This window comes from Streptopelia decaocto, assembly GCF_964273445.1.
Source record: "Streptopelia decaocto genome assembly, chromosome: 1".
Lineage (NCBI taxonomy): Eukaryota > Metazoa > Chordata > Aves > Columbiformes > Columbidae > Streptopelia > Streptopelia decaocto.
The window spans coordinates 22,717,660-22,745,413 of NC_138663.1; the positions used below are offsets into that span (position 1 = coordinate 22,717,660).

General features: G+C 38.3%; 1 protein-coding gene across 1 annotated transcript in view; it reads left to right on the top strand.

The window, feature by feature from the left end:
* GRM8 (glutamate metabotropic receptor 8) overlaps positions 1-27,754 on the top strand; it is a gene marked incomplete at both ends in the record, with an annotated part of 340,828 nt that overhangs the window by 41,135 nt on the left and 271,939 nt on the right. The window contains one exon of the mRNA XM_082066696.1: positions 19,175-19,391. Within this exon, the coding sequence (XP_081922822.1) occupies positions 19,175-19,391 (217 nt within the window). The remainder of the gene's footprint in view (positions 1-19,174; positions 19,392-27,754) is intronic.

Genomic DNA, 27,754 nt, shown 5'->3' on the forward strand with positions numbered 1-27,754 from the left:
TTTAGTCAGCTGCATCTTTTCATTGTTGTGCAGTATTTACCATCATCTTTCCCAAGATGCACTTGTCCTATTTTCAGAAGTTTGCCTTGAAGTACTACTGATTTTCTTTGGCCTTGAATATTATGCATTATAAATATGATTTGCTTAGAAGTTTGTAATGCCTTTTTATCAGTGGTTGGTATGACTGTGCAGCTGTTCAGCAATTACATACTATGGAGCTGAGCAGAAACTTTAAGACATGAAGCATTTCTAGGGAAGTTTGGTAGCTGAAAAAAAATTGGCTTAAAAGTGAAACCTCAAATACTGAAAAATGGAAATAGACTCGTGTCTGAAAGTGCTATGATGATTTTGAATGTCACTGCATTTGAAGGAACATCCACAAGGAGAGTGCTGGTCTCAACACCGATTTAAATCATGTTTCCTCCAGTAGAGAAGATTATTTTAAATGTCATCTGTTTAATTGTTTGTTATGCCTAATTAAAAATGGTAATTTATTTATTCGTAGCATACTTAATATGTTGCTTTATTAAGTAAATTACAGAAATTTGATTTCTTATTACACAGACTGAGGGTTTCTTAACAGAGCTTTTACTGTGGTCTGGGACACGCAACACAAGGAAAGGTTCTTTGTGTGGGGGAGGCTAGAGCTGAAGTGGCACTTGTGCTGGAACAGTAGCTGTAAAGGCTGAGGTTGGAAAGCAAAATAAGTCTGAAACTATGTATCTGGAGGAAGAGGTAAATGCTCATAAAAATTAATAAAATGTTCCAAGAGCTGTTTAACACAGAGGTATTTAAGAAAAAGAAATTGATTAGATGATAAAGACATTTTTCACAAAGAATATCTTCAAAATGATGTGGAAAGGGCAGAAACACAAATAAGGTTTTTTGTCTCTGCTGATGTGAAATTGACCTTTTAGCTGGTTGATGGAACTGATGTGTACTTTTTTTTTTTTTTTTTTTATTTACAAATACATAAACAGAATGTTGTTAAAATACCTTGTGTTTTCTAGATGGTGAAGACTGTCATTCTCAGTAAGGTATTGCTTCTGTGTATAAGAAAAGGAATGAAGACTTGGAAAACATCTTTCACTTTCCTAGTGGTCTTTAGAATTAGTGATGCTCCTTATGTGTCAATGCCATATACTTCCGGCAACAGGACCTTGGCAGAGAGAGGTACACATGTGCCTTACCTTATTTACTGGCCATATTATGGCATCAAAATCAGGATGCATGAGGAGCCAAGAAATTGCTTGGCATTTTCCTAGTAAAAGCTGCCACCGGGGCACAGAAAGATACCATAATAGTAATGAGGCCACGACTTTAAGTTATCTCTGCAGCCCCTGGAGACAAATAGGTCTCCAGTAGAGGTTTATCCATCCATTCAGATGTGAATTACCAAGTTGAGGTTCCTGTCTCATGACCTACAGAGAGCACTGAGGAAAACATGAAGCTCAGTCCTGTCACCAGTAAGATGGGATGAACCAGCCTCCTGCTCAAAGCAAGGTCAGCTGTGAGATCAAAATAATTCCCCAGGTCTTTATCCACTTGGGTCTTGAAAACCCCCAAGGATGGAGAGGAGATCTCTGGGCAGCTTGTTACACTGTCTGACTGTCCTTAGAGTAAAAAAGTTTCTCCTTGTATTGGTCTGAACCTTCCTCGTTCCAACGTTTGCCTGTTGCCTTTCACTCTGCCACCATTCATGGCTGTAGAGTCTGACCACATCTTTTGACGCTGCAGGGCTGTTACAGTTCTCCTCAAGACAACTTTGCTCCAAGATGAACAATCCCAGCTCTCTCAGCCTCTCCCAGCAGGGCAAGAGCTTTAGCTCCCAAACATCATAGAGGCGTTTTGCTGAACTTGGTCTGGTTCATCCATATCTGTCTTGTACTGGAGGACACAAAACTTCACACAGTATTCTAAATGTGGTCTAAAAAATGATGAATGGAGGGTGACGATCCTTTGTCTTGATGTACTGCTCCTGTTACTACAGGCCAGGAGGCTGCTGGACCTCTTTGTTGCCAGGGTACTGCTGGCCCATGCTGCTGTATTCCAGAGCCCCAGGGCGTTTTCTGTGGAGTTGCTCCCCATTCATCAGACCCCAGCCTGTATAGTTGCAAAGAGCTCTTCCTTCCTTGGTGCAGGGATTTGCATTTGTCCTTGTTGAATTTAATGAAGATCCTGTTGGCCTGTCCCTTAAGACTGTCTATGTCCCTTTACAGGACAGTCCTATCCTGCAGTATATCCAGTGTTTCCTTCAGTCTGGTATAATCTGCAAACTTGATGAGAGTGCACGCCATCATCTCAATGACCTACATGTCACTGATAAAAGTGTTAAATGAGATGTGCCCCAGGCTAGACCCCCATCTTACTACTAGCTTCCAGGTGGTGTATGGCCCCTTAATCATGACCCTTTCCTGATTGTCCAACTCAGTTTTTAGCTGTCGAGTCATTCACCAACAGATTGTAAAGTTGTAATTTGGATATAAGAATACTGTTGGAGACAGTGTTAAAAGCTATTGCCAAGGTAAATGGCATCCCCTGATCTGTCCTTGACCACAGATGTTGTCACTATATTGTGGAGTGAGCAATTCAGTGGTCAGGCATAATTTACCCTAGATAAATCCATGCTTCTAGTCATCTTCTTCTTATGTCCAGAGGTATACTCCGAGAAGAATCCCTCCACGATTTTTCCAGGGGCTGAGGTGAAGCTGATCTGGTTCTAGTTCCCCTTTTTATCTTTGTTGAAGGTGAGGTGCAGCATTTGCTTTCTTCCTCTTATGAGGCACCTCTTCCAGTCTCCATGACCTTTCAAAGATGATAGAGAGTGATCTTGCAAGGATATTGGCCAGTTCTCTCGGAACCTTTGGCTGCAGCCCAGCAAGGTCCATGGGTGTGTACAGGGTGATTTATCTCAAGTAATCCCTGACTTGATTCTCATCCACTGTTGTTTTCCTCTTGGAACTCTTTCATTAAGCAGAGAGGTCTGAGAAACCTTGTTGGTGAAGACTGGAGAAAAGAAGATATCTCTGTCTTATCTGTGTCTGCTGTTACTAAATCATCCACCCCACATTGTGCTTGTTCAGCATTTTGCTACGAATGTATTGGTAGAAGCTCTTATTGGTCCTTTTGCTGTCCCTTCTACTCTAAGTGGGCTTTGGCTTTTCTGACAGTATCTCTGCCTGCTGAAGCAATGTTTATAAATTTCTGTCCTTTGTCCCTGCATTATTCTCCTGTGTGTTGCCTTTTAATATCTCCACACCATAAGTTCCCTTCTCAGTCATGCAGGTTTTCTGATAAGTTTGCTGGTCTTCCTGAATATTGGGAAGGACTGATCTTGTAGGATGCTGTCTGAAAGACTCACCAGCTTCCCTGAGCTACTTTACTCTTCAGAGCTGCCACAGGATCACACCCAACAGTTTCCTGAATAAGCTGAGATCTGCTGATCTGAAGTCTAGGCTCTACACTCCACTATCTGACACTAAAAATCAAGAAGTAGAATCCAGCACGGTTCTGCAGCAATTTGTTACTTTCAGTGTTAAATATCTTTACCTTATTTCTGGTCCTATTTTTCATTTTCCTTGTTTTAGCTACTGGATCATGTAATGATTTAATTTATATAAGGAAATATGGTTTCTGTCAGTGGAAGAAACTAATGTATTAGACTGTCAAATCACCTCTTGATCTTCAGTTGTTGAATTCACTCTTATCTCAGCTGCAAGGCACTACCGTTAAGAAGCAGCTGTACTAACATGTGACTCATACAAGCAGGTGGAAATTATACAAGATATAGGAAACTTTCCCTGAAGCAGATATAATCAAGTATTAGAGCAAAGATAGTTTTTAGAGAGCTGCTGCTGATGTAGTCACTTGGGGAAAAAAGCTTAGTTTTCTATTTTGTTTTTGTTTGAGTTAACAATAAAAGTAAAAACTCAGGGAGTAAGTAAGTTTTGACTCTGTAGAGCATCTGTTGACTAATCAAAGTAGGTATTCCAGACTCTACCTTCCAACTGTTCTTTAGATTGAATGTTTACAGTCAATAAAATGATAATATTTTTTTCACATTCTGAGAGAAAGTTCAGTATTTAACTTGCTGCTTTTTGCATTTTAAAGAGATAAAACAAATTAACTTGTTTGACTATACTTCAGGAATTTATTATTAACTGGTAGGTTTGAGCATGTTAATTTCTTTTCTTAGATATAATTTCTACAGCAGGTATGAGCTGAAGTGAGATAAGATGTGGAAACTGATACAGTGTGAGAAGAATCTCAAGTGCTTCTTATTTCTTGAGAACGTGTAGGTGTGTATATAAAAGCTTTAAAAAAGATGTGTGTGAGAAGATCACATTTCTGATCATCTGATTCTTCAACTTCTGCCTTCAGGTAAAATTCCATGTCTGTGAAAAGCTTCCTTGACCTTAATAAACACTTGAATAGTGAACTTACAGAGTCTGGATCTTGAATCTCATATTTTCAGTATAGTCAATTTAGGGAACAAAGGAAATATGCTTCAGGGTTTTTTTTATAGCTTCAAGAACTATAGTAAGGAGAGGCTGATGCTCATATCAGGTGAGAGCATTATTGTTTATTATCTTTCTGGAAGTTTCTTCTGTAGAATTGAGATTTCCAAAGTCTGTGGTAGCATGGAAATAATTCAGTAATTTCCATGCAGAAAAGCTCCTTGGTAGGACTTGCTGTATTGTGTGGCATGCATTAATTCAAACTGTGAAACAGAAGTCTGAAGAGGGTTCTTCTATTTGTTTCTTTGCTTTTAGGAAAATTTGAGAAAATACCACTAATAATATCAGTAGTTTGTGGTTTAAGTGAGCAGTCCTGGTGTGGGAGGGGGGAAATGAACATTGCCAAGTGGAAAAAGTGATGGTATGATGCATCTGGCCTATGTCTGGTGTAAAGATTCAAATGATCTCCTGTCTAGTCAGCTACCAGTATTTACGAAGCCTTTTTGTGCCCCTGTAACTTAATCTGTAGGCCTTAATGCAATGGTACTACCTGTGTACTTAGTTTTTCAGTGATTTTTTTCCTGACTGGAAGGAAAGTAAATGATGTATCCCAGAAATGCTGTCTTCTCCCTATTGATACAGCTAGGAGATGCTCCATCTGTTCAGGGACAGAATCATGGTTTGCTCTCTGTGTGCAGTGCCTGGTTGTGATCCCATGGGAATGAATGGAGGGGCAGAAGCACCAGCTCCCCACCTCAGCTGCAGAAGCTCAGAGGAGGGTTTCATCATCAGAGTACTAAGGAAAAATGTAAAGCTTTTCCGTCCACTCTAGTAGGGTGAGCTGTTCTGCTCCTGCCCACTGTGGCACTACAGTCGTGCTCTGCCTCCTGTGAGGCTGCGCTGGGCTGAGGAATCATGCACTGTTCTCAGCTATGCTTCTCCATGTGTAGATTAGCAAGACAAAGCACCAGATGCAGCGGCTGGGGTTTCTGCAGCCAGCTGCCCATCTGAAAATCAGGTTTTGCTCCACAGCCAGCTGCAGGACAGAGCGGACTCTGGAGACTCCAGCCCTGAGACTTGTATCTATCGGGCTGTGCAAAGAGTGAGCTGGCCTTTGAAGGTGCCCTTTGCTTTGATGCCTGGGGTGGTAGAGGGACTCTGGGGCTATTGGTCACCAGAAAAAGTGCTGACAGTAACTCTGTTTTTATTCTGACATATTCTGTACAAAACTCTCCTCTGTATGTGGAGAAGTGTATTTGAAACCAATTCACTCTTTGTGCTGGAGTCTAACTGTTGTGGCACCTGTGTATATAAAGTGCTCTCTTGAGTAAAATATTGTTTATTGTTGGTTCAGCCAAATTAAGTGAATGGAAAGGGAAACATGCTCAGAAATAATAGAGAAAACTCTGATTGATGTATGAATGTATAGAAAATAACTTCAATTGTATGGGGAATTCTGTCAGGCAGAAATTTCTCTTATCCTAGTACAGAGAGAAGTCACAATTCTTTAGAAATCTGACTCAGAAGATTTGCAGATTTGTTTGGAAACTGAATAATTTGGCTGGACCTCTTAGTTGTTTTCATAAATCTGAGGAATGACATTTGGACCAACTAGCCCATATAAAATAAATAAGACCTCACACAACCCTCTTGTGTATCTAAAGTGGTACTTGGACGTCTCAATTTGTGATCTGTAAATATGTTTTTGGATCTGTGAAACTTCTGGTGTCTAATTTTGGCCAATAACGTTCTCTTAGCATTTAAAGTTCTGTAAGTGTATTTCCCTATAAGAGCTGCCACGTTGGCACTTAGCTTATTGCCTAAGTGTTTGGCAAATAATATTTTATTCAGTGTCAAATGTACCTCAAGAAGTGAAGACCAGATCCTGGAATCTGCCCCAGCTCAGATATATTGCAGAGCTGTGCAATTATATCTGCTGCACCTGTTTGTTCTCCAGCTTTATGTAACTCATCCATACAGGGTCCTGCTGCCACGGGAGGCTGAGAGGATCCTCCACAACTCAGCCTGGCTAACACCAGTTAGACCAGTCCCTTGGGAGATTTGGTTCAGGTTGTATGCATGCTGAAGATGACATGAGAGCCATGTTTCACACTTTGGCATTTGCTATAACCTTTTCTGCATTGGATTCTAATGTAGAGGAAAGGGACTTGAGGGAGGTTGTCGGCCCTCCACAAAAGAAGGGCTCCCAACTAAGAATGAAGATGCCAGTGGATAAATGTGGGCTCTGTGGCAATTAGCTTTTCTTTAAAATATAGAAATGGCAATGTTGTCCTCTTCTTCAGACTTGTTTTTAGAGGAGAATTGTGAACCAATCTTGTATGTGGAAGATGATTTTGGGCAATTAACTGCTATCTTGATTCCACCTACACGCACAAAAAGGGAGATCTTGGATGTTTCTCTTGCTTGGTATTTCCTACTGATGAGGTTAGGAAGTATCATGTGAATCTAATTCCAAAGTGCTTAACTTCACCATATGTTACCTAGGCAGCCCAAGTGCCAGACAGATCCCACAAATCCTGTTCCAATAAACCTCAGTGCTTTGTTGCCTTTATGATTAAAACGTAAGATCTGCAAACTGTGAAGGAGAAGGCAGGCTAAAGACATCAAAAAACAAATACTTGAAAGTTGTGTGGGTTGGGCCTTTTTTTTTTTTTTTTTTTTTTTTTAAAGAGATGTAGATGACATTTATATTCCATGGAAAAAACATGTTGATTTCTTTCAGTTGGCTATTTTAAACCAACTCTTCTAGTGCCTGGAAGTCAATAGGTGACACTGATATGCAGATATATATTTCTGAAGCAATTTCAATAAGTAGATATAAATGGAATTGCATCAGGCTCAGCACAGGCTGGCATTCCCACACCACTTGTCATCAGGAGCATCCACTTAGGCTTTTGATGTCTCCAATGTTTATTCAATGCACTTGACACTTTTAAATCTAGTTTAGTGTAATTTTGCTTTTGATGGGGTCTTTTAACATATGCAGCAACAGACTGAGGGAGGACAATTTCAAAATAAAAGATGCTCACTCATCAAAAGCTGCTACAGTATTCAGAAGTGGTACAGTGGTACTCTAGTTCCTAATACAAATCATTTGTGCACAGTACACAAAAGGAGATTTCCAAAGACTGCTGATCAGTGTACCAATGTACTCAATGCAGTAGTTGTAGATTGAAACACTGGTAAACATGGAGTTCTCTTAAAAAGTTCCAAACTAAAGATGGTTTCATAAAAACAGATGTTTTGCATCCGTCAAAGGAAAAATCTTCGGTGGTCGAAGTGTATAAAGGTTCCCAGTATTTGGTCAGAACAGGATCAATTGGTTTCTTATTCTACCCAAATAAAGACACTGAATCCTGTAAAATATTTCATGGGCTGATATGAACATTTGCACCTCCTTTTAGCTGATAACAAAGGTTTTTATGGAGCCCCAGGGCCAAGGTTCCCCTGGCTGCCTGCTGAAGCTCTGCCTGGCTGAGTGGTGTGGCAAAGGTGCGCTGATACCTGTAGGTGTGAAGGCAGGCAGGAGAGATGCTTCTTGGAGCAGCAGAAAGTGGTTGTCAGCAAGCTCTACCGCTGATTGTTGGCATCCTGTCAGATATATGGAGTGTTACTGGGACTGCTGAAATGGGAAAAAATGAGTGGTGGAGCTTTTTTGAGCTTATTGGAAGCTCCTTCACACCCTTTTCTTTCAGCATCCTGCTGAGCTGCTGAAGTAGGGTGTTCTTGGTGGGACCAGGCTTACAGGATCAAGCTAACTGAGGAGGACTTTTAAGAACCTTCAAAAGGACTTGTATATCATCTGTATTTGGACTTAGAGATATTGGAGAGTCCCAGCTAGGGATGAAATATCCATCACACTAGCCAGGGAGGCTGAGACTAGTACTCAAACAAGGCTGTATGTTGGTGATAACACTAAACTGATTTATACTTAAATTGCAATGAATAAAAATAGGGAAAAGGAGAATTTGCAGAAATGATGTGAAATGCTCATCCAATATAGGTTTTTTTCCTACATCAAACATTGCTTTTGCTGACTTTGTGGATGTGTTCCTAATGCAGTCAGAGAGCAAAAACGCCTATTATGGGGAAGGAAGCATTACTCGGTAGATGAGAGTGAGAAGTGACCCTGTCCAAGCTTATTTCACAGAAGAGGAGTTCCCCTTTGCCCCTCCTGCTGGGCCAAGTGGAAGCACTGGGTATCTCTGAACCATAGGCTGTTGAAGGGGAGAAGCAGAGCTGGAACAGAGAATCCTAAATCAGCTCTTTCGAAAATAATCGCTGTCCACTCTTCCTTCTCACTTCAGTCAAGTTGTGACTGAGAAGGGAGTGGGGAGTGAGAAGAGGAAGGGAAACTGGGTCTGAAGGAAAAGAGATATCTGCGAAGAAGGAGATTCTCGCATAGAGAAGAGAGAACATCAAGAAGATAGCAAGAGGGACATGTAAGTTGCAATGTCTGAGGAAAGTAAGTATGAGTTACAGGAGAAAAAGAGGAAAATATCAGACAAATGTACCTATCTATCTACAGGAAATAGAAACCAGTTCACTAAGAAATAACACGGAACTGTTTTTAGAAAGCTTTTCCCAATATTCTAATCCTCTTCTTTAAATGGAAAAGCTAAGCATATACTGCTGTACAGGTAGGAAATCTCTGCAAGTTCTCTCTTTCTTCAAGTGATCTTATTCCCTTCAAGCTGTGCTTTTCTTAGAGCTCCTCTTGTTTAATTTGAGTCAGTAACAATATCAGCTTAGAAACAAAATCGGGATAGCCTTCTCAGCTGGGAAGTATAAACCACTAACCACTCTATCAGATAGGAAAGAAAAAAGGGTCCAAGACATGGAATATGTGTGTGCATATATGTACATATTTTATACATACATAAAAAATATTTGTATATAAAAATATAATAATTTCTTTTATAATTCCTCACTTTCAGGATGTTCTTATTACTTTTTGGAAACTTTACTCTTGGCTGCTGGCAGAGTCAAAACAAGTGATAGATGAGTTTAGATTTTGAGGGTGTCTCTGATACACTCAACCATGGGCACAGCCTCCTTGTGTTGTGGTCTGTTTGTGTGTGTTCAGTATGGTTTTTAATGCTGGACCTATCCTACCTGAATTACAAAATGTGTGTTGTTCTGATTTTTTGGCTGTGGAGCAGTTGCTAAAGAACCATGTACTTCTTGAAGGCCCTAAAAACTGTACAAAATGCCTTGGTGGAAACAGTGTGTGTTAAGTTCCCTGCGTGTACTTGGACATGCAGGTTTCAATATAGGTTTTTTGGTGGAGGGAGGGAACAGGTATGCTTTTGTACTTTGTGCAATGTAATTTTGAGTTCATATTAGGAGGCCTTTTTTTTCTAGGTTGAGGTCATGATAGTTACTATTGTGAACAACCCCAAATAATAGATAATGCACTTAGATCTGTGTGGTTTTTTTTTTTTGTTTGTTTGTTTGTTTGTTTTTAAGGCTGCAAGTCTGGGATCTTAAAAAGGGTCAAGTAAGATTATCACATTGGCAACCAGGTTGTACTTCTGAGGATTCCAGACTCTGACACTGTTAGACAGAAGGAAACAAAACACTAGGTTGCTCCTTTTAGCTCAAATCACTTTGGTCATGTAATTCATTTATGTAATCAGTATTTTTGTTTTATTCCCTTCCACTCCACCCCCACCAGTGAATGCTTCATTTCTAATGCACCTGTCCTGTTAATGGATTTGAAGTATCTAGGTTTTCACAACTTCCCCAAACTCTGCAGGAGCTGTTGCAGAGTTTGTGGCAATGTAGTCCTACTTTGTACATACACTTGTGTTGCATGGATTTCCATCTCTCTGCTCACCGTAATGCTCTTGATGAAATAATCCATGGATTGATGTAGTGATAAAACATTGTGCTGAAGTCAGAATCAAATAGAATCTGGTAATCATGGAAGAGACGTTGCCATATGGTGTTCAGGAACTGTGTGGAGGAGGGTGCCTTTTTTTCCACAGCAACCCTACTATTTTTAAAATTAAGTACATTTTTAATAGAAAGGAAGGCATGAAAATCACTCCCATGGGCCTCAGACCTTAATTCGTACATAATTACCAATCTTTTGATTGGAATTTTTTTTTTTTTTTTCAACTATTCTACCACTACAACTGGACTTAGCATCTCACTGTGGTAATATAGGAAACATTAAACTTTTGGAAATGGCTTGACTTGGCTAACGTTTTCTTCTTGTAACTTTAGAGTTTAAAAACTCAAGCTAAAATTTCTTCAACTTCTAAGGCATATTGTTTTGAGAAATGAAGAAAAATCATCTAAACACATAAAAAAGGGAAATCTTTAATTTCTCTTCTTCCAAGTCTGTAATATATGGATTTAAAATGATGCTTTATAATCCCATATGAACTGGTAGTGCTGCAGAAGGAATCCCTAGCTATGGTGAATCATAGGGATTCCTTTAATGCACTCTGATATGAAATATCCAAATAATTAGCATGGAGTCTACAGATTACAGGAAAACTGGGCTTTCTGGGGCAATAGCTGAAGTGTGGGCAGCATATCCCAGAACACGAGAAAGCACTAAAACACTGCGCATATGTTGTCTGGCCGGCTGAGCCCTGTTTACATGTCTTCACATTGTCCACAGCTGTGGAGAGAGCTGTGAACAATATGAAATTTGCTTCCCCTCCTCATGATATTTTTCAGTTACTTGTATCTCGTGACATTAAGCTGTCAGCATAGGTAGCAAATGGATAGTACTACTGCTCATCCAGTGATGTAAGCTGAACTGGCCTTGCAACATCACAATGTGAATGCAAGTATCAGAATTGTCCATTAAGCAGAGCACTCATCTTGCATCCTGCTTAGAACATCCACTTCTTCCATAGTGATGGTTTCTGTAACCAGCAAAATATCTGTGGACAACTGTGTGTCCCCACTGGTGAGTCTCTCAAGTTGTCTGTTGTGCTCTCTGTAGTACTAATTAATAAATGAATGTAAAGGAAACCCAGTTTGGACTGAGGAATACTTTATAAGCTACTAGGTAGATTTATTACTACCGAATAATATTAAAAAGTTGACTTTGTTAGTTCAGACCAAAAGTAATGCACATCTTTGTATATTTTTCTCAAACTCATCAAAAGAGATTACAGTTCCAGCCATTGACATGACAAGCTCTAATGAGAGATGTAGGGCTAAAAAAGCTTTGAAATATCAGAGTTCACACTGTGCTCAGTAGAGACTGACACAAGTCTAATATATTGATACACATAATTAAGTGTGGGTATCCCCAACAAGTCAAAAAGGAATTTTAATAGTTTAAGAATTCCCTGAAGCTATCTGACCATCCTTGGCTTCCCGTTTGATCTAATGATTAGAGAACATAAGAAACTGTGAAGGAAGAGCTAACAGCCATTCCCAAGCTCAAGCCCCAGCTCCCCTCCCCCCTTGTGATTTGATCTCGGTATGAATATTACTCATTTGATCTGCTGCTTCTTCAGTCTATCATTCTATCCATAGACCTCAGCTGGGTTTAAAATATTTAGAAAGAGCTGCCTACAGATGGTGGATAATTTAATGTACAACTGCTTAATGTAACTGGTTTTCAGAGAAGCAAACCCCAGGATTTAAAATGATGTGGAAATACCAGAATAGAGCTCCCTTACTGAGAAAATGCCATTGTTAAACATTTATCAATAGACTCTCTTGCACAGAACATTGATGACAGTTCAAGCTGTCCTTAGATAGATTCTCATCCTCCTGGAGTTACATAGCAATGCACAGTGTGACAAGATGTGCTTCAGCTGTAAAAATGTTCGTAATGCTTAAATATCCTTTTAATGCTTTTGCCCTAAAGTGCATCACACAGCACAAAGACCCGTGTTTTCCGGAGTCATGAATTTGTTTTTTTAGATGCTGCATCTGTTATGAGATTTGAGATTGTGGTATCACGTTATTTTTTCTCTTCTATAGTATCCCTTGTGTGTAATTAAAAGTAATGACTTGTAATGAGTCCCTGACCTACTTCAACCCACTGGAAGGAAACTACTTCTCAAACTTGAACACTTTACATTATACACATTCTTCCTTTGTTGCATCCTGTTCTACCAGGGCAGCACAGCAGGTCACAACTGAAATACGTTTGCTGTAGCATGTCTGGTTAGACTCTATGAAAGACATTTTCTGGCTGATGGGGATAGAATGTAATGTAATGGAGATTCAATATTTTTTCATCCCATTATCTGATACTATATGACTATGTTTATTAACTATAAGAAATAAATTTGTCTAGGGTAATTAATTTTATTCAGAATACTGCAGTTGCTAGTCCATTTGATCACCAGAGATATCCTCAGAAATAGGTGTGATAGAGAATTACTGTGTTTGTAGTTGAGGAAAAAAAAGAGAAAATCAGTAATGAAAGAGGAGATTTGCATGTTTGATATTATCCTTATATTGCAACTAGGCTAGCAATTGCATCTGTCTCTGTGGCTTTTCACATACCAGGCCAACCTATGATGGTTGCAGAAATAATTTTATTGGCAGCAAACTGTACTGCATTGACTCTCAGCTGTGTCCTTTTCTCAAGAAAAGATCAGTACAGCTCACTGGAGATATATTCTGCTCAGGAATATGTCTTCAGAAGGTAACTGATGGCAGCAGAAGTAAAGCCAGTGAAAGAGTAATAGGAAGTGAAAAGAATGAGTAAAATAATTTACCCATCCCAGCTCAGAAACATTTAGGTGTGATAGATCACTTCTGTCTCTGTGTTTGCTGAAAAAAGTAGCAGTAGCTATGCTGCTTTCTATCACAAAGACCGTATCTTTGCACAAAAACCATACAAACCTATAAGGAACTTTCAAAATATTTGAAAATGCCTTATCATTAGCTCCTCATCATTAGGTGTATGAATTGCAAGCACCCTTGGCAGTAACTGCCATGATTATATACGCTGCAAATAGAATGACTTGAAATAATTCAAATGGATTTAAAAAATTTCCTGTCTTCCAAGTGAAATCAGCTAATGGCAGCTTTCAGATGATACTTTTGTTCTTTCCTTCTCTGAAGCTTTTAAATTCTATTAAGCTTTTCTGAAATAAATGCATTTTAAATTGTATTCATCTAAGTGAAAAGCATACCTGTTTTTTCTTGCTTTTGCTCTCACTGATGTGAACTTTTTTTTTCTTTGGGGAAGTGGGGTTGAAATCTATGGTAATTCCTGAACAAGATGCATTGCTAGACACATGATAAATACTGTGGTTGAGTGCCCTTAATATACAGAGAAAGCATTGAGTGTATACCTCTAAATAAATATAGTTTAGAATTACATGTGTTTATAAATATAGATGAATACATACATACATCTACTGGGAAAATATATTGTCAGAGGTCACTCCTCCTCATGGTAAAATCTGTGGAAAGAGGCTGAATCAGAAAATTTCGTATGCTGAAACTTTTCCACAACATCAGCTCAAGGAGCGGTGGTTTGTAGCTGGTGGAGTGGACAAGGTGTCACCCTGCTCAGATGTTCTGAGCATTGAATGGGGCATCTCTCATCCTCAATGACATTACTGAGTTTTAATATGTTATACCTTCCCAGAATTATTTAATGTTGGTTTATGAATGAAATGAGGTCACTAATGGTGGCGTGGGTGACCAATTCTGTTTTTGTCATAGATGGAAGAATGAAGACATTGCAAAAGGAAGTTGATCATTGCCTATGCACAGATGTCTTAATAGTCATGTGTAGCCAAAATGAGTGGGATTTTGAGATTCAGCAGAAGACCTGTAGCTGCTTACAGTATCGTTCTACCTAATGTGTGTATAACAGTTGAATTAATCTCCCAGGCTCCCTTTACAGTCAGTGGAGAGAAATGGGCAGTTTCATTGTGCATTTCATCTCCTCCTATAGTTAGTAACAAAAAAGAACATTTTAAAATCTTGTTTGGTATAGTGTAAGATGTTATTAAGCCTCATCAAACTCTTTTGAATCTTGAATGTCTACCCTGAATGACATTAGCATTAGTGTATTGCAGGCTAACATGTTTTTCAGAAGCAAAAGCAGGCTAAGATGATGCTCTGGCAGTTTACAAATGTGACTAATAGCTAAAATATAGTGACCTCAGCTCTCACCCAGCAACCATTCAACATCTAGGCCCTAAGGATTCATTTCACCGCTGTGAGTTTTTTGTACTCACAAAGAACTCTTTTTTACTGTACAGAAGGGGGAATAAAAATCTTGAAAAGACAGGGCCATTAATGATAGATATTTAAAATTCAAAAATATCAGCAAGTTTAAAACGTGTTTCTACAGTCAAATTTTATATCAATCACTTTTACTCCTTTGCAAGCTGTGTTAGTTGGTGGTAAAATGCCAGTTGATATTGAGCAATCACTAACCTAAAATTTGTTGACTTCAGTGTGTTAGCTACGGTTATTACTATTTTCAAGGTACTATTGCTAATCTTCCCCCCCCAAAAAATGACTGCTCAGTGGTGAGAGAATGTAAAAGGGAAATAAAATGCTAGTTGATATGTTAAAGTTAGTAGTGATAGGACTGAGTGGGTAGTGAAACTGAAGATGTGAGTGATTCAAGCCCATTATGCTGTGTGACTGTACAGCACAGTTACTGCTGTAACTAATAATCAGTAATGTTCAAAATTACTGGTGATTCCTTTCTCAGGTCTTTTTTCTTAGGAGTTTAGCTCATTTCACTGTCTGCTACTCTGCTCTCAAATCATGTTTTCAGCTGAAAGGCTGTGTAAAGGAAGATGGCATTTGAAATGGCCAGCTAATACTTTACAATGACAAGTGCAGCATGCAAACAGGTTTGAAAGCTCAATAAAAAAGGTACCAGTGAACTTCTCTCCAAAAACTTAGGCAGCTTGTCATTCAAGAGAAGGCATATTAAGCGCTGCCTGCTGTGGTGAAGATGCTTTACTGGAATAGCAAGCATGGGTCATGTAATTTACTCTTCTGTCCTCAGTACAACAACTCTGGTTTTGGGTTTGGATCCCAACACTGGACCCATGACACATATTCAGGGTAATGCTTCCCTATGATTAGTCCTGGATTTGGGAGTGGTGGGTGGCTTTTTTTTCAGCACACAGAGGACTGACTGTAGTTTATCACTTGTCTGAAATAAGTGAAATGTTATGTTAGCTGCCTTTGGCACTTCTGAACTTGTCTGCACCCTGTCCATCAGGGATTAGAAATCTGTTTTGTAGTGATGCTTGGTGGATATTACATAGCGATGTTCCTCCTTTGAAGTGCTGCCACAGTCACACTTCGTGGACAGTTAGTTGTGAAAGTGACTGCTCCACCTTCTCTAATCTTCTGGGAGGTGGAGGTGTTCAGAGAAAATTTTAAATCAGTTTGACATTGTATACAAAAAGATCCAGAAAAAACAGAGACTATTCTTGACTGCTGATTTTTGCTTGAATGTATCTTGAAGTCTTATCCTGTCTACTTAGTCCTCAGCAATAGTTTTTTTTGTTTTTGTTTTTTTTTTTTTTTTTTTCCCTTTAAATCATGAAGAATCATTTTCTAATGACAGTGACTGGATAACAGAATGACTTAGATTAATGACTTAGGTTCCACCATTGACTTAGATATCTAACCCTTAAATGAAATGTAAATGTTACACATATTGTATTTAATTTTGAAAATTTAGATTGAAAAATCTAGAATGAGAAATATAAAGCTCCTTTACAGGTCTCTTTCAAAATGCAAATTTTTGTCTCAAGGGGCCAGTGGAACTTAAAGTATAAATGCAGTCTCTATTTAGGGAGTTTTAAAAACACATATTACTGAATTGATAGAGCATAACAGTTCCCTTGCTTAGACAGCATTATGCTCTATCTTGTAAAATGTACTTGGGGACATGTAAAATGGTTTATTAAACCTACAGTCCATAACTAGAGTTGTTACATTTTAATGTATATATATTTCATTCATGGATAATTGAACCACTAAATCCTAACAATTTGTCCTCATGTCAAACAATTTCTCTGAATGTTGTTCCAAGTCTTTTCAGTAACTGTGTAACTGTTGGAACATACCCCAAATCCTCAAATTTTCAAGCTATTTTTCAGTGCCCTCTGTATACAAATGTACATTTAAAAGCAGGCAAGGAGGGAAGTTCTCTTTACTTTCACATAAAATGCTTTCACAGAGAGAAATCTTTGAGGTGTTTCTGGGTGGGAGATCTGCAGTTTTGGGGAGAAAATTCTTGAATGTAAAGTGTTGTCTATAATCATTAGGGACGTATACAAAAAGTAATAAGGAAAATAACTACATATTCTGTTGCTTGAACCATTTTTCTCAAAACTTAGGATGGCTTGCTATTTAGAGAGTGTCTCCCTACTTTTACATGGCATATTGTTCTTTCATGGTAGTGAAATTTGGCAGAAGTTGAAGAACAGCAACGATTTAAGCCTACTAGGTGTGCCCAGTGATTTCAGGGTATTGATTTGGACTGTATTTACTTTCCGTTTTCTTCCACTCTAGGGAAGAACCTGAACTACAAAGAGCTGGAAAGTAGCATTTCTTCTTTGCATTTTCCAAGGCCCTAAATAAGTGATATTCATAGTACATAAAATATCTCTATTGATCTGAAACATCTCATTGCTGTGTTGTACCAACAGCTCTCCTGCAAACACATATCTAGTATTTGTTGTTCACTTCACACCTGAACAGAAAGAGGAACTGAGAAAGTTAATGGATATGACTCTGTGGTCTAGACTTCAAGATTCTCAATGACAAAATATCCAACTACAAGATCTCTTACTGGTGTTGATTTTATGAACATTGTTGATGAAATAACATTCAGCAAATCAGCAATGCCACAGAACTTGTGAAATGGCACACTGAGGAACAAAATGAGTAAAATCAGAGGTTGTCTTTATTTTTTTCTGTCTGGAAAAAGATTACTGGTTTAGATAGTAATAGAGCAAATTTAGCAAGAGAATGATATGCACTCTAAATGTGGATAATTGTGTTATTACAGGCCAAAATCTCTTGTCTGTGAAGACATAAAGATGTTTCAAACATTTTCTGAAAGAAAGGGAATTTATAAAAGGCAAATTTTTGTAAGGACAATTTTTCCTTTATTTTTACTTGATGGATCTTTGCTATGATAGGAATACTCATTTCCATGAAATATAACCTTTAGCTTACTCTTTTTTTTAATCCTGTAATCATCTCTTTCTTTTTTTTTTTTTTTTTTTTTCTTTTCTGTTCTCTCTGGTTGTTATTATTACAACATTTCGGATTATTTGTTCTGAGGAATTTACCTTAGTACAAAATTTCTTAAAGAAGAATATCACCAAGATACGCAAGAGTTTATTTTGTTTGCTTCTGACTAAGGAATGAATTTGTCATCCCTTAAGATATAAACTGTTTTTTCAGGTGGTAGGAGTCTACGCTGTCTTTACAGGTACGGTTAATGACCAGACTCTTCGAATCCTTTATAGTTGCCTCAAATACCTGTTTTACTTTGTGCTGGTGAGAAAGCACTCTGCAGCACCTAAGGGTTGCACTGAAACCTTTTACTATGTCATCTAATGTAACAATGAGCATTTACGAGATCAGCTCTTATCTGGGACTGATAAATTCATCTCTCAACAGGTTCAGTTTAGGAACTCTGTTCAGATTTCTTTCTTGAAGGTTATGTTGTGTTTTGTAAGACGTGAATTAAGCAATTGTTATTAATATAGATTGCAAAAGCAATGTGATATTTGGAGTATCTTTCATTTCAAGCTAGTGACTCTTTGATCAGTTTTACAATTTTAAATGAGAAAATCCCCTTTTAAGTCACCATAAATGTTAATTAATCTTTATTGCATCAAAATATGCTTCAGAATATTTGAATATTGTTTATGGACAGCTTCTTCTGGGCAATGACAAGGCAATTGGATGTTTAAAGCAAGAGTTAAAAGAAAATCACCCTAGATTTTTTTTTTTTCCCCTGCTGAAAACAATAGTTTATTTTTAAAATAGATTTCAATTATTTAGTGAGGTGTGGTGATTATTTTTTTTCCCCACAAAGAATACCGTTGTGGTTTCTCCTTCTCTATATGTATACTATATGCAGATTATACTTTTTTTTTTGTGTTGTTTTTCATCAGGTAACATTTGGTATTAACTACATAGCCTCCTATTCTTAAATCATGCACAATACCATATTAAAACTAGAAAATGAAAAATCTATGACAGAGCTTGAAAAATAGGAATAAAATGGGAAAGCACATATGCATGTACACCAATAAACAATGAAATGGAAATAATCTACTTTTACTTGTCAAATTTGAATGTAGCATTCTTAAGAATCACAGTTGTCAAAACTGACCTTTTCATCTTCTGTAGTAATAGTAAGAATTCCTTTTTTTTTTTTTTTCCCCCCTTTTCTTTCTTCACCTGTTCCTATCAGAGCCAGGATCAAAAAAGAAGTTGTTACACTTAAATGTCAAGAATCATGACATCTGGAGAAAAGCAGAGTGCATTATTTCTTGGTGAGAGTGTTATACAATAAGACTTGACTGATATTTTATAAAATCTGAAATGTTTTTTGATCAGCTGATTTAATTAAAACAAGATATTACATTCTGCACAATGCTTGGGCATATTCTATTTTAAGCCTTTCAAACATACAAGCATATAGTGTGAGAAGATATTATATTGGCTTTAATGACTTGTCATTGGATTTACAGATACCTCAAATCAGCTATGCATCTACAGCTCCAGAACTGAGTGATAACACCAGGTATGACTTCTTCTCTCGAGTTGTCCCACCAGACTCCTACCAAGCACAGGCCATGGTTGACATCGTGACAGCCCTTGGGTGGAACTACGTCTCAACGCTGGCTTCCGAAGGCAATTATGGGGAAAGTGGAGTGGAGGCATTTACCCAAATCTCCAGAGAAATTGGTGAGTGTATATTTATCAGGTTTTGTATTCATAGCTGCTGGGTTGCAAAGCATCACTGAGCTCTGCCTTGGTCTATGCAGTGTGATCACAACACTTATGTCATGTTACCTGGACTCAAATGTATGCCGTTATGGATGATTTTGCTGCTCATGCATCTGCCAAGGTAACAGTTCCGGCAGTAATTCAAGAAGAGGTCCTGAGAGAGGCAAAAAATGTGTGTCTCTTGCCCTTTTTGGAAGAGGGGAACTCCAGTCAGATTTGAGGAGATGCAATTGATTTAGCTTATGAAAATCATAATCCAATGAGATCTTGTTTTCCATATTCCAGCACTGATAGATGTCAGGGTTTTAATTTTGATGAATTTGAAAAAGAACAACAAAAATCTGGGAAGTACAAAGACATGCCCTTGTTATATTTTCTTCAGGATTCAATGTTCTGTATAAATACAGATATTATGGCAAGTATATTTAGGTCCACTCCTTTTTTTTATTGTTATTTTTATTTATTTGCTCATTTCCCACACTTATATAGTTATTTCTGGCCTGAAAAAATGGCTATTTCTCAGTTGCAGTAGGTTTTGGACAACAAGGAATAAAATTATGAGTAGCAGGTGGTTTGAAAGAGGGCAGAATTGGTCTTTCACTGAGTACAGTGTTAAATGACACAAAATAATATCCTTTCAAAAACAATTAAAAAAAATGCCAACAGCTTTCCTTGGAAAGCCTCGATTAATCTACTGGATTTGACTGTCCGGGCCTGTACATGTGAACTCTGGTTCTTTCAAACCAGCTTGAGTGAGAAAATATGATAATATCTTCCATTTTCAATAACCACATGTAAATATAGAGACCATCTCAATCATATAGGAGGAAGGTGCATATGTGTCTCAGGTACTTATGCTTGAACCATAAAGGTTACTGATTACTACAACAATTTGGCAGTAAGACAAAAATGCACTGATTCCTGCCATTAGGGAACTAGTGTGTATAATATGCTTGATTGGTTAACTGATAAATTCTGTTTCTAGCTTATAATCAGTGTTGTCAGATCCTAGATATCTTCATGGGAGAGCTACGGCTGACTACAGTGCAACGGTTTGATCTGGAGTTAGCAAAGGCATAGATAATTCTTCCACAGTTTGTATCTAAAAGAGACAGTTTATCTATTGTGTCAAATCCAGCAGAGAATACATTGGCTGCCCCAGACATTCACTGAGCAGTTCATTGACTGAAAATCACTTTTTCTTGAAACCATCTGCAACCCAGCTAGTTCTGCTGAGTTCTGAAAGTAAACAAATAAATAAAGTGCTCAGGACTTTATCATTTCCCATTTCTAGAAATATGAGTTCTTCAGATGGATCCAAGAACAACAACTGTGATTTCATTATAATCACAAAGACTTGAGTTTGTGTCACTTGGATCTCGATCGATCCCAGAATAAAAAAAGACAATTGTCATCTGATAAATATTAATAGCTTAATTAAATAAATATTATTAATACAACTGTGACTCCAAAGCAATTAAAATCATGAATAGCTGTCCTAAATGTTACAAGATCTTTGTAATACCCAGAAGAATAAATAGTGGTGATTTGTGTTTTTTTTGTTTCTCCCCGACCCCCCCCCCCTTATGACTTATGTTATCTTCTAGAGTATTTGATATTGATAAACTCTGTGATCATAGAAATTTGACAACTCTTATGGAAACCAGGGACTTGAATGGTTCTGGAGAAAGAATGCAGAGGAGAGGCAGGACAGACAAATATTTTTTAATCCCTAGAAAAATGTTGAAATAAGTAATTGGGTGAATCATATGTAACCACAGAGATATGATCAGTAGCCAGTGTAGAATTGTCAGGAACAAATAGTATCAAAGCCATCTAATACGTTTCTTTGACAGGATAACAGCTTTAGAGATGGAGAAGAAGCACTTGATATCTCTTGATATTTAGTAGTGTTATGTCAACTGTTGCACAGAGTATTCTCCTGAGCAAATTTGGAAATGGTAATCTAGGTGAAAATATCATAGGCTGGATGAAAACCTATTTAGAAAACTTTGCTCAGGGAGTAATTAGCAACGTTTTCTGTTTGAAAGGAAGAATGTCTTGTGTGGTATTTGGCAGGTGTTTATGCTGGATCAGGTACTAGTCAATATTTTCATGTTTAGTGAAGATGGACTTGGAATGAAGGATATGCTTGTGAAATCTGGAGGTGACTTCAATCTGGAAAGGACTAGGAGTGTATTAGAAGGGTTTCTTAGAGTCCAAAACTGAAGATATGATCTGAAAAAATAGTATGCAATTTAAGAGACAAGTGCAAGGTGTTGTGCTTCTGATAAAGGATCCATACAATGAGAAATACAGAAAGACTGGTCAAAAATGTTGTTTCAAAAAATGGTTTGAGCATGACGGTAAATTATAACTTGCCTATATTCCACATGTTTTACTGGAACATGCAGGCAGGCATACCATCTGTAAAATAATTTGAGTAATCCTTCAATTTGCCTGACAATTTTGAAACCCCATTTTGGCTCAGTACAGGTTTTGACCCTCAGTTCACGAAAGGGAAGAGGCTCCACAAGCAAGAACAAAAACAATCACAAATCTTGAAAAGGTGCTTTGTCAGGATAGACTGAGCAAGGTGGTTAGTCAACCTGAAGAAGAACTCACTAGGACGGAAATGTGATGGAAAATGTTTTCAAACAGACAAATAGCTTTTACAGAAAAGTGGAGGACCACTTGTTCATCCAAACAGAGTGTATGTGAACAGATGGAATTAATCTCTAGCATGATTCTGTTTAGAGGTGGAGAAACTCCTTTGTAATGGTTAAGACATGAAAGCATTAGACCAGCTTCCCTGGGGACACTTTGGAGCCTCCATCGTCAAGGATCTGGGAGCACACATTAGAAAAACACAGGGATTGTGTAAGGGTACTTAGTTCTTCCTTGGGGCTGGGATGTGCATTGGATGATTTCTTAATGTCCCCTCCAGTCTGATTCTATTATCTGTCTACTGTCCTCAGGCTTTTCACCTAAACCACAGAGCTGGAAATGCTTTTAAAATGGAAAGTTTGAATAGCATCTAATTATGAGGTCTGAGACTGTAGAGTCTAGGCAGGTCTATAAAAATCATTACATAGTGTAAGACTGCACAGAAAAGAGCAAAACTTACCAGCTCTATGTTAATAAGCTGTGTGTTAAGAGAACCTAATCAGGACATTGTTCCCCTTATGCTGCTGGCATACAAATACACAGGACAGTTCAACTCCTTTCTGAGTACTTTGCATCCTGTTTAAGATAAGTAACCAATGACTGGAAGCAAAATGAAATGTGAACATAAGCATAATGGAAAGCAATAAATTTGAGGAAAGTATGTAAAATAAATTGATATATTAATTTCTGAAAAAAATTCAGTGCCTGAGAGGACATGTGGGACAGCAGTTTTGAAGATATAAGGAGGAAAGATTTTGTGTTTTGTTGTTGTTGTTTTTGTTTGTTTGTTTGTGTGTGTGTTTGTTTTTTTGTTTTTGTTCAAAGTTTCTCCAGTTACTTAAGTATTAAGGAGTAGGTTCTAAATATTTTTAAAATAGACATTAATTTTATGTACTTACTTGTCATGAACTTGATTTCTTACCTCTTATTTCCAGTTTGATTTGCTCCATCCAACTTCTATTTCTTAATCAGTAACAGAAATAGAAAGGAAGGAACAGGCTTTCAAATAAAATGTTGAATACTGAAAAGGTCAAAGTGGTGCCACCCTGACATGTCACAGAATATAGTGCATATCAAAATCTGCTCTCATTTTAATGACAAAGATCCTGTCTGGGACAAAGCATAGCTGGAAATTAAATATTTTGCATGACAGTCATTGTAAGGAGAATAGGAAAAGGTACTTATTCCAACACATTCTTCCATACATTATTGTTTGAGGACAATGATTAAATTTACAGTATTTTCTACTCCCATTACATAGTTAATCAATGATATCATTATAATAATTTTGGCATTGTTATCAAATCATTTGGGTACGTTGGTCAAAGGAATAAATTAATACAAAATGATAACGCTTAAGATTTTAATCATTAAACTGAGACTTGACTCACCAAGAGAAACTAAAAAGGGGAAAGAAGGAAGCACATTTTACAAAGTCCTCATTAACTGTCATGCTGCATATTGCTCTTCTATTTACTCTGCTGTTAATGATGTTTGACAAAATAAATGTTGGAACGTTCCTAATTAGATTTCTTTTAATGGTTCATTCCCTCTGCTATTAGATACCAAATGAATTTACCATCAGAGAGAAAATCATGGGATCCTTTTCACGCTTTTTACAGAACACAAAACCATTTTGTTCAGAAAATTCTCTGGGGTCAGAGTACTTGCTCAGTCAGTGCAATGTTTGTACTGGAAAATGTAACAAATCCACAAATAGTAAATGAAATGCTATGTGACGGATTTTATCTCCACTAGTGGTCAATGAAAAAATTCACACAAGCATTGATGGGTACTGGCAGTGAAATACTTATGAAACTATGATAAGAGGAGATAAAAATGATAAAGGAAAGGAATTGTAGCAGATCACTAAGAACAGGTGAGAAACTTTAGCATTGCTTGACCCTTTTTTCCTTGTAAGTTCGTTTTGCATGTCTTACCAGAGGCATAAAGGAGACAGCAAAGAGGATTTAGGACCAGATCCTTGAGTCAAAATGACACAACTTCATAACAGCTTTACCTCAGAAGAGAACAGTGTACTTAATATCAGCATGTACTCTTGAATGCCTGTTTTTAGCAACAATGTTTTGTAGTTTTACCTACTTCCCTTATGCTGGTATATTGCAGTTAATAGCATTTTTCTGAGAAAGGGCTGCAGTAACTTTATGATCCTTCATGCTATTGTACCTTTGCAGTCATATTGATAACTATATACCTCAGTGTAATGAATACATATACTGAATGAATGCTACAGTAGCTTTATTTAAATGGTTTCAGACTTGAGCATATTTAGTTACATTTTGTTTACATGTCCGTGACATTTTTTTGACATAGTTCTTAGGTCATCTTTGTCTCTTGTCATTTTTTTTTGTCTACAGTTGTGCATTGGATCTCTGATTTCTCCAAATTATTGGATTACTTCTTACCTTTAATATTTTATGCGTGTCTGAAGGTTTCAATGGATAAAGTGAAAATTTAGTGGGAGGTTGGGAGGATGGGTTGAGCAGGAAAATAAAACTGAAGGGCGTGTAATGTTTTCTCTCTACTTAGATTATTCACTGTTGATTTAGAAATAAATAAGATAGGTTGCTGTTAAGATTAATTAACATTTCCTGCAGAAATCTTTGTACACCTTTGATTTAAAGCTAAAGCTGTTTAAGTAAGCTGATGAATAAGCTTCTTTTTTTGTTCCCTTTTCCTAAGATGTTATTTAATAGAAGATTAAAAAAAATCTTGCAACATGAAGACTAAAGAAATACAATATGTGAAATGTAACCTTTTCTCCAGAGACATTTCTGTTTTAAAGACTGGTTTCAAGCTTAATAAATTAATTTTCACAACTAATAATATTCTAACATAACCTCACGAAGGGCAAACAGTTTAATTCAATTTTAAGTTTTACTTTATATTATGCAGCTGAACTCTGTTGAAAACACTGTATTTCAAGCTGCAAACTATAATTAATAATAACACTATATAATTGGCTACAGGAGCTTCAAAGTAATGTTTGAAAAATTACAAAAATCAGATGGTAGGTGTATTAATATTAAAAAAGATGGAAAATTATTCCAATAGATTTTAATATTTGTTCTAATTAGTACCTGATAAAGAATAGTGTAATTTTCAGGGATTTATAATGAATGACCATTTACATTTCTCTCAGTGGTGCTAATCAACATGATATTCTTCAGCTTTAGCTATATGTTTTTTTCTCTATAGTGTTAGGAAGGTATCTTGGAGCAGTAAACACACAGAGGCACTTCCTGGTGTTCTCTCTGACCCTCCAGTGATTCTTGAAAGAGGGACTCCTTTATCTTTCATACCTCTTGAGGGTTTCTCCTTCAGTCAGTTAGTTGGGGCACTTCTTATCCTGTAGAGAGCTCACTAGCTACACTGGAGGGGGGAAAAGAAGGCAGAAAGCTTCTGTAGAATTGGGTTTTGTACCTGTCCCAAAGAGTATGTACTGTACAGTGGACTGTACTGAAAAAACTTACATAGCCAACCTTGCTTCCTTAACCAGTGTGGCACAGTTTTGCTGATAAGCTTGAAAGAGTTGTATTCTGTTCAGATTTCTTGTGGCCAATTCAAGCAATAATATCTCCCATAGGGGTGCTTTTAAGGTATTATGATGAAAAAATGCCAGAAGCAGTTACAAAGGAGCCTAAGTAATTTACAGACAATATAATATTTTCATGGGTTTTCTAAGCAACGTTGTTGCATTTGAAACGACCATTATACTTTAATACTTCTGAAGTATCACAGTATCACAGTATGGTTGGGATTGGAAGGGACCTCAAAAGATCATCTAGTCCAATCCCCTGCTGGAGCAGGAACACCTAGGTGAGGTCGCACAGGAACATGTCCAGGCGGGTTTTGAATGTCTCCAGAGAAGGAGACTCCACAACTTCCCTGGGCAGCCTGTTCCAGTGCTCTGTCACCCTCACTGAGAAGAAGTTTCTTCTCAAATTTAAGTGGAACCTCTTGTGTTCCAGCTTGATGCCATTACCCCTTGTCCTATCATTGTTTGCCACCGAGAAGAGCCTGGCTCCATCCCCATGGCACTCACCCTTTATATATTTATAAACATTAATAAGGTCCCCCCTTAGTCTCCTCTTCTCCAAACTAAAGAGACCCAGCTCCCTCAGCCTTTCTTCATAAGGCAGATGCTCCACTCCCTTAATCATCTTCGTTGCCCTACGCTGGACCCTCTCCAGCAGTTCCCTGTCCTTCTTGAACTGAGGGGCCCAGAACTGGACACAATATTCCAGATGTGGTCTCACCAGGGCGGAGTAAAGGGGAAGGAGGACCTCTCTCGATCTACTAACCACCCCCCTTCTAATATACCCCAGGATGCCATTGGCCTTCCTGGCCACAAGGGCACAGTGCTGGCTCATGGTCATCCTGTTGTCCACCAGGACCCCCAGGTCCCTTTCCCCTACACTGCTCTCTAATATGTAATCTCCCAACCTATACTGGAACCTGGGGTTGTTCCTGCCCAGGTGCAGGACTCTACACTTGCCCTTGTTAAATTTCATTAGGTTATTCCCTGCCCAACTCTCCAGCCTGTCCAGGTCCCGCTGGATGGCAGCACAGCCCTCTGGCATGTCAGCCACTCCTCCCAGCTTGGTGTCATCAGCAAACTTGCTGATAGTACACTCAATTCCCTCGTCCAAATCATTAATGAATATATTGAATAATATTGGCCCCAGCACTGACCCCTGAGGCACTCCACTAGATACTGGCCTCCAACTAGACTCCGCACCATTGACTACCACTCTCTGGCTTCTCTCCCTAAGCCAGTTTGCAACCCACCTCACTACTCTGTTGTCTAGACCACACCTCCTCAACTTAGCTGTGAGGATGCTGTGGGAGACTGTGTCAAAGGCTTTACTGAAGTCAAGGTAGACCACATCCACCGCTCTGCCATCATCCATCCACCGTGTTATATTCTCATAAAAGGCTATGAGGTTGGTCAAGCATGACCTACCCTTGGTAAAGCCATGCTGACTGCCCCTAATAACCCTCTTATCCTTGATATGCCTTGAGATGGCAACAAGGACAAGCTGTTCCATTACTTTCCCAGGGACAGAGGTGAGGCTGACCGGTCTATAATTACCTGGGTCCTCCTTCTTGCCCTTTTTGAAGACTGGAGTGACATTTGCTTTCCTCCAATCCTCGGGCACCTCTCCCGTTTTCCAAGACTTGACAAAGATGATGGAGAGCGGTCCAGCAATGACTTCAGCCAGCTCCCTCAGCACCCGCGGATGCATCCCATCTGGACCCATGGATTTATGGATGTCCAGACTATTTAATTGCTCCCTAACCCAGTCCTCATCGATTAAAGCAAACTCTTCCATTGACCTGGCTTCATCCGGGGTCTCAGGGGTACAGGGTTCCCCAGGACAGCCTCCGGCAGAGTAGACAAAGAAGGCATTCAGTAATTCTGCCTTCTCTGTATCTTCTGCCACCAGGGCACCCACCCCATTCGTCAGTGGGCCTACATTGCCTCTGGTATTAGTTTTATCTGCTATGTATTTGAAAAAGTTCTTTTTGCTGTCCTTGACACCTCTCGCCAGCTGTAATTCTAAGGAGGCCTTGGCTATCCTAGCTGCCTTCCTACATCCTCTAACAGCAGCCTTATATTCCTCCCAAGT